Source organism: Homalodisca vitripennis, chromosome X, assembly GCF_021130785.1.
Source record: "Homalodisca vitripennis isolate AUS2020 chromosome X, UT_GWSS_2.1, whole genome shotgun sequence".
In the NCBI taxonomy this organism is placed as follows: domain Eukaryota; kingdom Metazoa; phylum Arthropoda; class Insecta; order Hemiptera; family Cicadellidae; genus Homalodisca; species Homalodisca vitripennis.
The window spans coordinates 89,265,412-89,280,985 of NC_060215.1; the positions used below are offsets into that span (position 1 = coordinate 89,265,412).

Consider the following 15,574-nt stretch of genomic DNA (forward strand, 5'->3'; position numbering starts at 1 on the left):
CAGAGCTTAAGTTTGAAGAATAGAGTTTTAAATTTTCAAAATAAAACTTTAGATTTGATAATTTCAAATATAAGTAATACCGAAGTGACACGATGTTTAGATCCGCTTGTAGCTGAAGATCCTTATCATCCAGCGATAGAGGTGAGGTCTGTTATCGCTACTCAACAATTGTGCAAGTCAAGGTCTCCTGACCAAACAGGTTATTGTTATCACAAGACAGACTTCCTTCAGTTATATCGTAGTTTGGCAGAAATTGATTGGTCTCAACTTTATAGTATACATGATGTTAAGGATGCGTTAGAATATTTTTATGATAAAGTGTACAGGATTATTAATGAAACTTGCCCTCGTAAAAAGTCTAAATTGTCGAAGTTCCCTTTCTGGTTTACTAAAAATATTATTTCAAATTTAAAACTAAAAGACAAATTTCACAAAAAATTTAAAAAATTTCATGATCAAGAGTACTATATTAGATTTAAAAATGTAAGGTCAATAATTAAGAAAGACATACAAGTTGCTTATGATAACTTTATTCATGAAGCGGAAAATAATATTGTTGGAGATAGTAAACAGTTTTGGAAGTTTATAAAGAGTAAAAAGTCAGCCAATAAAACTTTATTTGTGATGGAAAATAATGGTATTCAATTAAATAATGGTAGTTTGATTGTTGATGGTTTTAAAGACTATTTTAGCTCGGTACATAATGATTACCAAGTGGAACCAACTGTGGAGATGGCAATGAAAGAAACCCCCATGACGGGTGGCGATTGTCTGATTCTGGACCAGGATGTTAAACTGGCTATTAAAAAGTTGAAATCTATAACTACTTCAGGACCTGATTTGTTACCTCAGTACATATTCAAAGGCTGTGAAGATATTTTAATCAAACCGTTAAAATTTTTATACAATTTAAGTTTAAAATCAAGCACATTTCCTGAAAAATGGAAATTGACTAAAGTAACGCCTATTTTTAAAAGCGGGAAGGAATACCAAATACAAAATCATAGACCTGTAGCCGTTTTGTCAACACCTGCTAAAATATTTGAAAGCATTATTTACAAATATTTATTTAACTTTTTTAGTAAATACGTATCTCCTAATCAACATGGTTTCTTGCCTGGACGCTCAGTTAACACAAACCTATTAAATTTTACGGATTACGTCTCCTTAGGGTTGGACTCGTTGACCCAGACTGATGCAATATATCTTGATCTGTCCAAGGCATTCGACACAGTGGACCACTTGATTTTATTGAAAAAACTGCACCATTATGGATTGTCAAGTAACTTAATACATTTTTTTCATTCTTATTTAATAAACCGAAAACAGTTTGTATGTTATAGGGGTTATTTGTCATCTAATTTCTTGGTGCAATCTGGGGTACCTCAAGGGTCAAATTTAGGTCCTTGTTTATTCTTAATTATGATTAACGATTTGTGTGACCACGTTTTAAAACAGTAAAGTCTTTGTTATTTGCTGACGATTTTAAAACTTTTTTATTACATTTCTTCAATAAGGGACGCTGAAATACTACAAGCTGATCTGGATAATGTGTATAAATGGGCTAGCCAAAATAAAATGAATTTTAATATCGCAAAGTGCCATGTAATGTCTTTTACCAAATCAAATAGTTCCATAATACACACAACTACAATTTAAATGGACAATCAATTACAAGAGTCAATTTAGTTAAAGACTTGGGCGTTACAATTGATAACGAATTATCGTTCAGTACTCATATAGAAAACTTGCGTGAATGCTGTGAGTAGAATGATGGGCTTTATTATGAGACAAGGTGCGAATTTTAGAAACATCGGGTCTTTTATGGTGTTGTACACATCCTTGGTCAGATCGAGACTTGAAAGCGCGGCCATTGTATGGAATCCTACACATTTAATTTATAATGATATGCTTGAAAGAGTGCAAAAGAAGTTTTTGAGATATTTATATTTCAAGTGTTTTAATGTTTACACGTATTTAGTTCCATACAATGAGCTGTTGGAGATGTTTGGGTTGACGAGCCTGAGCCTGAGGCGGCGGGTCTTGGAGCAAGTACATCTGTGGGGCCTGGTCCGGGGTCGGGTGGATGACGCGTACTGTTTGGGGACCCTCAGCTATCGCGTACCGAACTTTAACAGCAGAAACAAGTTTTTGTTTAATTTACCTCACTCACGCACAGTGATGCGATCGTCTTTTCCTCTGTTGCGGATGATGAGGGGTTATAACGCAATGCTTTTGGGTGGATCCGACATTGATGTTCACTTTGACAGTTTAAATATCTTTAAAGAGAAATGCATTTCATTAATTTTGTATACCAGTCCTTCATAGTATATTTTTCCTTTTACAATTTCTTAAATTCAAGCTATATTTATTAAATGTTGATTTATTATTAATTTATTAATTAAAATTCCATTAATTTATTAAACTAATTTCCTGATATTGTCATTACCATATACTGTATTTGTTATTTATCTGAATGTGTATTATTTATTGTTTATTTATTTATAATAGTGCCTATGTAACGTTTAGAATAATATGTATTTATAGTTATTTTGCTTATAAATATTCCAGTGATACAATAGATATGGGACTTGTACTCAAACCACTTATTTAACATTTTGATTTGTTTGTACTGCTATAATGTAATTGGGTGTTTTTCCTGTTTTATAGCATGAAAATAAAATAAAATAAATAAATAAATATTTATACATTAACTTTATTGATTTGAGAACTAAAAATAGGCCACACTTAATTGATTTGATGCTCAATAAAGTTGATACAGAACTGTTAATGAATTCCCTGATAAGCAATTCTTTCTGTTAAAAACACCTAAATTACTTATACTTTTATACTGAACTAAACCGCACCAAGAATCAAAGTACAAAATTTTATAATAAATTTAAACGTACTGATCTCAAATTTTTTATAACACAGGTGTCCACTTGTAGTCTATAAATATATGTTTTATATAAATTTATGTAACATATTTTTGTATATTTTATTATTGAACATACTCTAATTTATTGTGTATATTACTCAAACACAAGAGCTTAATCTCACAGTAACAATTTTAAAAATTAATGATGACAACACTACAACTATTGCTTCATTTGTACACAATTCAGTATGAGCTTACCTGCCAGTGCGATAGCGAGTAGAGTTACGAGGCAAGCGGAGAACGCCATTGTTAGCGAGTAGACCCAAGTTGTGAGCCTTGTTTTTCAGCTCCAACACTCGCTTCTGCAACTCACTGGTGTCCTTGCCTTCCTGCTCTTGGTTGAACATGTCTAGCTCAGCATCCAAGATCTGCTTCTGTGTCTACAAACAACTAGCACTCAGTACCACTAAGAGGAGGGAACATCCAACAGGGAACAAGAAGTAACAAAATATTTTTACAGACCAAAGAACAACTGCATTAAATAGATGTTTAAATGCAGTACATGATAAACTTGATGGCAAGATGAAAACTAAGTGACAGCATAAAATATATTAAATGACTAGTTTTACATATTTTTAAAATTATTTTTATTTACTGGTGTTATTTTAACTAACCAAAATGTTGCTTTGACTTACTAAAATCAACTTAACAATTTAGTTACAATAATCTTGATATCTTTGTTTGCCTACAATTCTATGTATCAAAAAGGAACATTACAGTTTCAGTTAGGATATGCTTATTATTTTTTATGAAAGCTTATTTTTAATATATTCACAAATTTTAGCTTTTAAACAGAAAATGTTAATAACGGTAAAATATTTGACTATTTAATATTTATTTACCAACTATTCCATTAAGCATGTTCAGTCAATCTGTCATATTCAATCTGAAATTCTGTCACTCTGCATTTACTGAACTCTTATAATATGGTAATAATGGATTTTAAATGAAAATTGTAATTATACGATAAGTATAAAATATAATGTAGTATATGACTGTAGATATTTATCAGAGATGTGTGAGTACTTTTATTTAAGGGCTAAATTCAGTATTTAATAAATAAAAATATTTACACTGGGAAACAGTTTATAGTATAGAAACAAATGAAACAGTCTTTGAATAGTCATGTATTTCTCTACATCTGTAGAAATTTTTGTATATATAATTTTGTTTATAGAATTCAGTTTTTTTTTTTTGTACAAGGACAATCTAGAAAGTATACAACATTTTATTGTTATTCCTTATACAGAACGCACTATCTCTGTACCCTCCTTGCTTACAACAAGAATAGCTCTCATTCATACACTTAATAAGTTGGTTTTTAGTCAGTGTTCAGTAAAAGGTTTTTTTACACGAAAATGACAGAACGTGAAGATTAGCGAATTTGCATACACTTTTTTATTAAACTCGGGAAAGCATGTACAGAAATGACTTAATTGATCCAGCAAGGAATGGCAGTGATTCGATTGAAAGTGATCTGTGTTCTAGTTGACTTTCATCAACACGAAACCCCGAAAACATCGAAGGTGTGCAGTTTATCTATATAAGAGGACAATCGCTTAACACTGTGTGAGTTGGAGAAAGGTTTGGACATACTAAAATCCATTATTTACAAAATGTTGTCCAAAGATTTCTGCCACAAACAAATGGTTGTGAAGTTTGTCCAAAAATTGCTCATAGAAGATCAAATGAAGCATTTTTAAGTCACGCAAACTTGTATAAAACCATGACCATTAGACCCGAATTCAATAAAAGTGATCACCAGATATGACACATAGGTTTACAAAACTAAAGCCTATCGTCAGTCTGGATCTAACCTAGAAAAAAGATCGGTAAGTTTGAATCAGTTAAAATCAAGACCACGGTATTTTTTACCACAAAGGCCACATAGTATATCACAAATATACCAGAGGGACGAGCTATCACCCATTATACATATAGAGCAATTTATCAATAAAATATAAGATTTGAGACATCTCGGGTATACCGTGTGGCAAGAAAGCTTTAAATTGTGGGTCTGAGGAAGCTGGATGCTTCACCACAATAATGCATCAGCTCATTTCTCTCACACGATTCAAAAGTTTTTGGCCAAGCACCTCACCACCCAAGTGCCACATCCTCCGTACAGTTTATAGCACCATAACTTCTGGCTGATCCTGAAATTGAAATAACTGCTCAAAGGACCAGATTTCAAGCAATTGAAGAGATCAAACTGAATGCAAAGGCAGAGCTAATGGTGACTACTGAAGGCAAACTTTAAAACCTTTTTCTCAAAGTGGAAGGATTTTTAACAAGTGTATTGTGCCCAATCGAGAGTATTTTGAAAGAGAAATATTTTATTGTCATTACGCTTAAGTACAGCGATAGACAAAGTCAGCTTATTCATTTATGTATATACAGATAAATTAATAAATAAAACACATACTATATCACGAATAAATAAAACAAATACAAACAAAACAAACAAAAAATTACGGTTTATAATGTAACAAATCAATGGGACACACAACGAAAATTAAATTTAAAAGCATAAACATATAATATCGCTGCTTAAGAAATCTGAGACTGAGTAATAAACATTATTCTTGAACCAGTTCTCTAATACTCTCTTAAAATTGTTTAAAGGTATAATCCATGCATTTTGTGGTAATTTGTTAAAAAAGTTTAATTTTCATAAAAATATGGCTACCTCTAGAGAGAGAGAGAGAGAGAGAGAGAGAGAGAGAGAGAGAGAGAGAGAGAGAGAGAGAGAGAGATGAGAGAGCTTTATTTCAAAATCACAAAGACCTGAAATGGCGTTACAAATTAATACAATTAATTACAACAATTTTCTTGCTTCACACTTCACAAATCAATTTCGGTTTTGAATCCATGATTAGTGATGAAAGTGTTGCCAGTTCAAAAACTCATTCACACTGTAGAAAGGGTTTTCAAGAAGGCACCTGGTGAGATTAAGCTTTAGCGTTCTGGGGTTCTCACTCTTGACGACTTGAGGCAGGATGTTGTAGAATTTTGCCCCTGCATAATGATGGTTTTTTTTCAAAAAGTGTCCGATGATGAGCAGGAAGGCTAAAGTTTTGGGCATTTCTGTATTATACCCATGCAGGTCTTGATGTCGAGTCTGCTGAATTTGAGGTCGCCAGGACGATGACTTCGTAGATGTAGAAACCCACAACTGTCATCAACTTCAGCTCCTTGAAATGTTCCCTCTGCAGCTGTCTCTCCATCCCAGCCCAGATAACAGCCTCACCGCTTTCTTCTGAAGAACAGCACACGTTCTAAGTTGTGTTGGGAAGATGCACCCCACGCCATTATACCATACCTCATATTGCTCTCAAAAAGGGCATGGTAGGCAGTTAAAAACTGCTTCAGGCGTGCTAACTGCTTGCGTTCTTCTGAGGGCGAATAGGGCACTGCTGAGTTTCTTGCAGAGAGAATCTATGTGGTCCTGCCAGTTCAGCGAGTCATCAATGATTACTCCAAGATGTTTTTGTCGCTCTTACCCCCGCCTGGAAGTCAGGCAAAGCTGAGACTTCTTGTTTCTTGCTTCCAAAGATGATTTGGGTAGTCTTTGATTCATTGAAGACTAAGTCATTGCTCTGGCAGTATTCAATGGCAAGGTTTACAGCTATAAAAGAATTTACTTCAAGGGTTTTCTAAAGATTTGTGCGCTGTTAACAAAACCGAATCGTCAGCATACATAACTGTGTGGCTTAAAGGCTCAACGTACTGAGGCAGGTCATTCGTATATAAAATGAAAAGAATCGGGCCAAGGACCGACCCTTGTGGAACACCTCTTTTCACTGGTAGGAGGCTAGACCTAGTCTTAGTCTCAAGACCATTCACCATCTGTCTGATCTCCACAAGCTGCTCACGATCACTGAGGTAACTCTTAAACCACTTCATTGGATCATCCCGAAATCCAAGAAATCTCAGTTTATCAAGTATTAGGTCATGGCCGAGACAATCAAAGGCCTTACTCAAGTCCATAAACATACCAATGACATTTTTGCCTTCATCCATGCTATCCACTATGTGCTCTCTACCATGTCAACAAGAGCTGTCTGAGTTGATTTCTTGTGAAGGAAGCCATGTTGACTCGTTGTCAAGATATTGTTGTTGTTAAGGTGCTCAAAGATTCTTATCAGGACAATTTTTTCTATAATCTTCGAAAATGTTGAAATGAGCGATATCGGCCTATAATTTTCAACACTGTGTTTGCTTCCGTTCTTATGCAGTGGAATGACTTTGGCGAATTTCATTTTCTTGGGAAAACTCTCCACTTTGTAGGGACAGATTGGTAACATGTACTAGTGGGAGAAGCAACTCACTTTTACAGACCTTTACAATGCTTGATGATATCTCATCTAAACCAGCAGATGGTTTTACTTTCAGGCCATTTAGGACATCGCTTAGTTCTTTTGGAGAAGTCGGCTTTGAGTACTAAAAGTGGAGATTGGATGTAAAGAGGTGTGTTTTGAGTTGCGGGTGATGGACCTCCAGAGGATCTCGAAGGACCTTTATTTAGTGTTTTTTTCTGCTATGGTGGCAAAATGCTCATTAAAATAGTTAGATATTAAAGTCGGGTCTTCTACAATATTTCCAGAAATTTTGAGATGATCCAGATTTCCTGCTGATTTTGTCTTTTTCAGGTGTCTCTCATTGTTGATAGTGTTCCAAATGGCTTTGGATTTGTTTTGTGGAGTTATTAATATGCTGAGCACTGAAGTTGCGTCTGATAGATTTCAGTTTTGTTATCGTAGGTTCTTTTTGTGCTGGGCAGCAGTTTGTTTGTCTTCTTCTTTTCCACTCATGATAAAATTTTTCTTCAGCCTCAAGAAACTGTTGTTTGAGTGCTCTTGCTTCTGCATCACAGAGTGGGAATAGTCTTAAAGTTGTTGTTAATTCTCGATTTTTTTTAGGGGACAAACCTTATCTAGAGCTGCTGTAATAATCGAAAGAAAATTATTGTAAGCTTCGTTGGCATCTTCTTTTTTGAATACAGTGTCCCCAATTTTCTTCCGCCAGGCAGTGTTTTAGGTTGTTGAGGCTACGATTATTGAGATGTCGTCTGACTGACGATGATGAAGTTTTCTTTCTAACTGGAAGGTTTAGTTTGCATAATTGGCCAGTATGGTCAGAAATGCCAGTGTTTGAGAATCTCCACATCCATGTTCTGAATATTTCCACTGTCAACACATACGGCATCAATTGAAGAGCATGTATTCTGCGTGACTCTTGTTGGTGGTAGGGGTAACCTTTCCATGTTGTATGAAAAGTAAAAGCTCATTCAGCAGACTGCCTTTCAGGAGTTTGCTTCAACAAATCGATGTTAATATCACCAATCATCACCTTTATGCAGTTTTGAGATGGGAGTGTATCTAGCACATTCGTGATGACTTGAAGGGCTTGCGTGATAGCTTGGTTGCTGTTGGTGGGGGGTCTATATATTCCCAGTATGAATACACTGAATTTTTTAGTCAGTTGGACTGTAACTGCAGACATTTCACATACCAAAGGGATGCTGTGATGTTCAATGTTTATTCGATGTATTTCGCTATCCAATGTTTTGTGCTTAAAGATGGCTACTCCACCCTTTATATTGTCCTCCCTGCAAAAAGAAGAAACCAACTCATTAGTTGATTAAACGAGTGTTACACATTTTGTCAAAGTATTTGGCCGGTGCTCTGTAATTACAACTACATGGGGATTCAGAGAATAGAGAAAGTGATTGAAGCGGTCTATTTTGTTACTTATTCGGATCCAGCATTTTGGTGGAAGATGACCAAGGATTTTGTGGTTGGGAGTCTGATCTGATCCCAACCTCACAGTTGTTATGATGATCCATTGTCACTTGTCTGCCTATTTCCGGAGAGTAGAAGACTTTGGTTGTGGAATATCCTGGAAGGATATGTCACTTTCTATCCGCCCCTTCTTCTTGTAACTCATTTTCTAAAAAAGAAGTTTGTCTGAACACCTGACTGCCTCCTCCTGTTGTTCTCGGCTGCAATTCAATTGTCCTTTGGCTAGTTCTTCCCCCTGTCGATGGTGGTTGAGGCAGTTTTTCTGTTGGGGTTTGGCTGATTCCCCCTGTCACTTTTGAATGCAGCTCAATTGTCATTTGGCTGGTTTCCCCTGTCAACGGTGGTTGAGAGAGTTTTTCTGTTGGGGTTTGACTGATTCCCCCTGTCACTTTTGAATGCAGCTCAATTGTCGTTTGGCTGGTTTCCCCTGTCAATGGTGGGTTGAGACAGTTCTTCTGTCGGGGTTTGGGTGATTCCCACTGAAAGTTCTGATTGGAGCTTAGTTGTCAAGTGGCCGTTTTTTCTGTCCTCAGTTTACTCTTAGCCATTTGAAGGGAGACACTGAAAAAATTGTTCTTTTTCTGGTGGCTAAAAATTATTGTTTGGTTGAGGAATAAGTTTGTATGATTTTATGTTAGCTGTCTTTTTATACTGGGGTATATTTTGTTTGGCTTTACATTCACCAGCCTGGAATTGCTGCAGAATTGAATTAAGAGTACGTTCCATATCATTTTGTTTATTTTTAATGTTTCCTAGTTCAATCAGAAGTGATGGGGATGTTAAAAGGGAGTCTGGTTGTTCCAGGGAGTTAGTACATGGGATTAATGTGTTTAAGACTGGTGTGTTATTGAATGTTTTGGGTTTCCTTTTCACAAAAAGTTTGTGAGTTTGTCAACTGATTTGATACATTCTTTAAAATCACTTAACTGTTTAGTCAATGCCCGATTTGTTTTTTCCAGACTATTTATTTTATCTAAATGTTGATTCAGCAGTTGGTTTTGGATTTGTTCGTACTCTTCATAAAACTGCTGCAGTTCAAACTTGGCATGTTTTACTTTTATCCAGTTGGGTTAGAAGCATCTACTAACTGTTCATAGAGTCTCTCTATTTGGTTTAAAAAAACGTTTTTCTTCATTTGTTGACATTGCCTCGATTTTAGATTCCAAACTAGTTAAATTGGCACTTAAGACAATTTTATCCTGATTTAACTTATAAATCTCTTCTTTGAGCTTCTGATTTTCCTGCAGTAAAGCATTTCCAGCTTCTGCTGCTAGTGTTAGTGAAGTTTCTAAATCAGCTTCTTCTAGCTTGTCATGATTTTGAATTCTGGTTTTTACTTCATCCAGATTAGTTTCAGGCTCTGAAAATTGGTGGTATGGAGATTGAAATGTTGTCAGCTGCCTATTTGGTGAGAGCTGGTGGGGATTATGTTTTACTTTGATTATTTAGTTTCTACTTCCTTTAAACCCTCATTCCCAGCTGGTTTACATTTAGGACATTTCCAATCATCTATTTCAACTTTTTTGTAATTTGTTTGAATTGTTTGTCTGACCAATTCAGACATTTGGAGTGAAACCATAATTTACAGGTAACCTGTGCAGAAAATTCCTTGGTATTGTACACCTATACCACATACTCCGCATGGAAATTTAGACATCTTTGATTTATTTTTAGACAATAACAATTTAAAATTCAAATTATTCTTGTCCAAGAGTCAGAATGTCAAATAATGTATAGAAAGAAATACACTTCAATAATTGGCAGTTGGCAAGTGCTGTACATGCAGTGATAGCTGGGTGTCGCAGTGTGCTGACAGTGCTGACACGGCTAGGTCAGTGCCCCAGTTACATGTGGCCAAGCAGCTGTGCGGTGGACTAGTTAGCTGTTAGCTTGTGAGTTGTCTATGACGTCACTCTGTTTCGTCAGATATTGTCGTGAGTTGGAAGAGTTGTGCGTCACTTGCTGACGTACAGTTTGTGTCTTTTAATATTCCATATATGTATGTGAATAATAGAAATTGAAATTACCTAGTTTCTCAATGTTAAATGAAGAAACTATGGTTTAATATAATCAAAACTACAGTGGTTAATTATGTCATAAAATAATCTTCTTGAAAATGCGTCAGTTACTTGTGTTTTTTATATTTTTCTTGAAAATTCAGTTTTTTTTTTATATTTTATATAAGTATGTTTTTATTTAAAGGGAGAGATAAATTAATAAACTGTTTTTATCCAATTATTCACATATAGCAAATATATGTTTCTCTATAACATTGTGAATGTAAACAATTTCTGTGTTTTTTATCTGAACTACACAAATAGTATTGCTGGTAAAAAGTAGTCTCAGTTTTGCACCCAATCCTGGGAAGTAGGCATACAGTAAACAGCCGCCAGTGGACCTTGACCATTGAGCCATTTCAGGAATGGCAAGATAAACAGCTGCAGTCTGTTCAAAGTTAAAGCTGTTTTGACATTTGTCTGGTAATAATCTAGTGAGGCTGTTCCTGTTTCCAAGTTACTACATGAATCAGACTAGTGTTTCACTTCCTGTTCAGCCACTAAAATTAATTAATCAACAAATATTAATTAAAACAATTTTTATTTTTACTTATATCTCAACTTGTAATTTTGGATATGATAAAAAATATAGTGTATTATACTTTTCATCTCATAGAGTGCTTCATTGTTTTAAAAAACTCCAATTAAAACTATGCTTAAAAATGTGCTTTGACCATGCCAAAACTGTAAGTATTTTTATTTCTAATACTTTCTTTACTGATAAAAGATAATTAAAAAACCTGATACTTGTGCCGAGTTATGGTGTCTATTAAACTGTAGTTTACCCACTTAAAAGCTATCCCAATTACACATTTAGCACCTAATCATAAATCAAAAACTGACACTGAAATCACCAACACTGATCACTATAAAGTAATGTTTTTTCTAATCTTACTTGAGGAAGATCTAAAAAATACTTCCTCCTCGTATCATACCCATGTACTTGTTCCCTAATTGTAAAGCTGCGGAGAACTTCTTTTACACTTACTAAACAACAGTAAATATAAAGATTTAGCAGTGACATAATTTTATACTCTCTAAATAGGGGAACACTAAGTTTCTCAGTCTGATACATTTTATATTGACCTAACCGCTTTTTTTGCCATATGAATGCTCTTTGTGCACTAGTACTGTTTCTCCATATAGTTACACCATATCTTAATTGCGATTGAAAAAGGGCATTATAAACTAATAACAATGTTTCAATAGATACATAATTTCTTAACTTTCTTAGAAGATAAACTATTCTAGATAGTTTTTTACAAAGGTAATCAATATGATAGGCCCAATCCAACTTACTGTCCAAACAAATACCTAATAACTTAGCAGTCGAAGTACTCTCTTCTAATAATAGATTGTTTAAAGAAAAAGCTATTTTCTCTGTCTTATTACTATTTACAACAAGTGAGTTTGCTTCAAACCATTCTAATGCCATTTTTAATGTTTGGTTTTCTTTGTCCATTAATTCATCTAAATATTTTGTGCTGTTAATCAGAGTAGTATCGTCAGCATATAACACTGACTTACATGTCACATTGAATGAGAAATCATTGACTACCATTACAAATAAAAAAGGACCTAAGATCGAGCCTTGAGGCACACCTCTGGTAATATTCTTAAAGATAGATTTATCATTACATTGTACAACCATCTGTTTTCTGTCATTCAGATATGAGCTTAGTAAATTAAGCTCATTATTTCTAATTCCATAACTGTGAAACTTATTCACTAAAATTTTGTGATCTATACAATCAAAGGCTTTAAAGTCAATTAACATAGCAGATGTTATCATACACTCTTCAAAACTCATTAGAATATTATCAATTACAGTCTCTACTGCTTTGATTGTACTTCCCCCTGGAATAAACCCAAATTGTTCTTGACAGTATACATTATTTTGGACAAAGTAAAAATGAAGTTGCTGTTTAATTCAATTATTTTACCAAGTATAGGTATTAAGAAGATTGGGCGGTAACTTGAGAGACAACTTTGGTTGGGATCAGTAGCCAATTTTTCAGTAATATCAAAATATTAAATGCCTTCTGGATAGCTCTTGTATAACTTTTTCTCGTAATGTCAATATTCAACTGATATTTATACATTTTGTTCAAAATAGTTTTGAAACATGTAGCTATTTCAGAACTTATCTGCAGTATGTAGTTTTTCCTCAAGACTTTGGACTATGTTTGATTATAAGCCATTAGTCAGAAATAATCATATTTTTTACACTTCATTGCCATTGAGACACTAAAATTTAAGTTACTGAAGTGAAAAATTTATGAATTTGATACAAATTCTTACTTATAATACAGTTTTAAACTTTAATTCTATGTTAAAAACAGAGCCTCAAATTTGCAGCCGGCAGCTAACTAGAGTACTCTCTTAAAAAAACCATATCTGAATCAGTCACGCAATTAAACTGAAAGCTGCAAGTAAATAACTCAATTTTTAGTTTGTTTTAGGTCTTTTAAACATTTATGAAAAGATAAGTGCAAATGGCTATACTTCTACAAATATTCATTGGTAAAAATCTAGAATGTACTCACACACCTCTATTTTTTATAGACTATAAGTAAGTGAAAGTGAAATGATAGATTGCATACATGAGGGGTGGAGAGAGAAGCAGTAGCAGCAGGCGTCTCACCTACCTCCTCTCTAGTCCGCTTCACCATCTGAGGTGAGACTTTCAATGTAGTTGTAGTGTTTGTGGGTTTGGTAACCACTGTCTTTAAATCTTTGCGCATTGTGTCAATGTTTTCCTGAAATAATTTAACATCACTTGAAATCCCCATCTGCTGCTTATCCATAGCCAGCTACAATTGCATTATGAAAACATCAAAATTCAGTAAAGAAAGGATCTTATTTCAGTAAATATATGTACTTAAAAACCTTTTATAAGTTACAATAAATATAAAACAAACTCATAATTATTATTATGAATTATTCTACACCATTCCAACAATAAAATGTGGTAATTGAATATTTGGTATTTGCACCTGTATCTTATCCTAGTGGGAAAGAGCAACATTTGGGAGATTTCCCCATATAATAATCATAAATAACCTGAACTAATAAAAAATTAAAAATACAACATTAAAATTAAAATTCAAACTAACCTGGAATCCTGTAATGGTTGACATAATTTCAGCTCTTTGTTCAGGTGGGAAATTTCCTTTCTCTAACTTCTCAATCAACACCTTCTGGTGGGCTATAAATTTGTCTATCAAATCAGTCTTCCTCTTGAACAAGTGTTGTGTTAGTTTTATTGCCTCCTGAAAATAAATTTACACAGTTAATTTGAAATTTCTGTGAATTATAAAATAAAATGAAATCTATAATAGAATATTCTGAACAATTTAAGTTTATTTCAAATACCTTCCGTTTTTCTTCCTGTTTTTTCCTCAATGACTCTCTTGCTATTTGTATATCTTGTGCATTATGGAAACTTGTGGTTACAACCTGAAATAATATTAAAATTTAGATAGAAAGAGTATTCATTTGGCATAATGCAACAAATCTTTGTTGGTCTTGGGATGTAATAAAGAAATAATGTATCATTTTAACTTGTTTAATTTTCATAATAACACAAGGATTACTTGTGTGTGCCTTACCATAAAGGAAATCTAAATAATATTATTATTCTTCCTTCAAGAAGAGAAAGAATAAGGCACTGAATTATTAAACAGAGATTTGGGAAAAATCCAGTGTTTGGAGGGTCAGAGGGAACAGATGATTTAGACATAATTATGAAGAGAATAGGTTGCCGAAGAAGATACAAGATAGGAAAATGAGAGGAGATAAAACTCTGTTGTGGTTGAAGGATGTGAAAGAAAGCTAAATAGAAGAGAACAAACATGGCTGGCTGAGGCTACTGGAAGAGGGAATAAAAAAAACAGAAGACGCTCGAAGAGACTTTCTTCTCTAGATATATTACTTTAAGAAACAAAAATATGTTTACTGAATTTTATTTATATATATATATATATATATATATATATTTATATTTACATTAAATTTGTATAAATGGCAATAGCCTTATTTAATTTCAATAAACATTGAATCGCAAAAATATATATATATTTTAATGCTAAGAAAAACTCACCAACTTCTTTGGATCAGGTTTGACAACCCCAGTTTTCTTCTCTAAAACTGTTGGGATGTATACAGTTTTGGTTATATTTGATCCAGTAATAAATACCTAAAAACCAAATCAAAACAAAATGTGAGAAAATCCATATTTTCCAGCATTAATCCTTCCAATAAAATCAAGTTAATACATAAATTGCATTAATTGTGCCAGTCCAGATGGCACAGGACTGCCTACTGAGACAAGGAGAGCTGGCTGCAATGGCAGATATTGTAATTTTAACCCCATAAGAATAATGTCAAACCCTTAACACTTATAGATCCTTATCTGTAGAATAAATTGTAGAATTATAGTAAATGTCTCCGTTTAATCCATTAATATACTTATTTTATGATATTTTTACCACTTATAAATTCCTTTTCTGTGTGGCTTGGTTGGTTAAAAAAAATTGCAATAACTTGAGTTCTATAAGACATATAGTTATGAAACTTCATCAAATTAACCTTTAAGTATTTTTAATTTGTTAAAAAAACAAAAAATTGTATACTGTTACATAAATATGTACATATATAGTATAAATAATTTTTGTTCATATAATGAGTAAAAACAACTTAACACTTAAAAGCACTTATTGACATTATATAAATATTATATTATATTTATATTGATTATTATTTATTTAAGTATA

General features: G+C 33.5%; 1 protein-coding gene across 3 annotated transcripts in view; it reads right to left on the reverse strand.

The window, feature by feature from the left end:
* LOC124369323 (RNA-binding protein 26) overlaps window positions 1-15,574 on the reverse strand; it is a 126,344-nt gene that overhangs the window by 16,317 nt on the left and 94,453 nt on the right. For 2 of the 3 annotated variants that reach the window (XM_046827274.1, XM_046827273.1), the window contains exons 16-20: window positions 14,902-14,997; window positions 14,175-14,258; window positions 13,916-14,071; window positions 13,403-13,558; window positions 3,137-3,318 (exon numbers count right to left, since the gene is read on the reverse strand). In XM_046827274.1, coding sequence (XP_046683230.1) covers window positions 3,137-3,318; window positions 13,403-13,558; window positions 13,916-14,071; window positions 14,175-14,258; window positions 14,902-14,997 — 674 coding nt within the window. The remainder of the gene's footprint in view (window positions 1-3,136; window positions 3,319-13,402; window positions 13,559-13,915; window positions 14,072-14,174; window positions 14,259-14,901; window positions 14,998-15,574) is intronic. The other variant, XM_046827275.1, reaches the window with a different exon arrangement.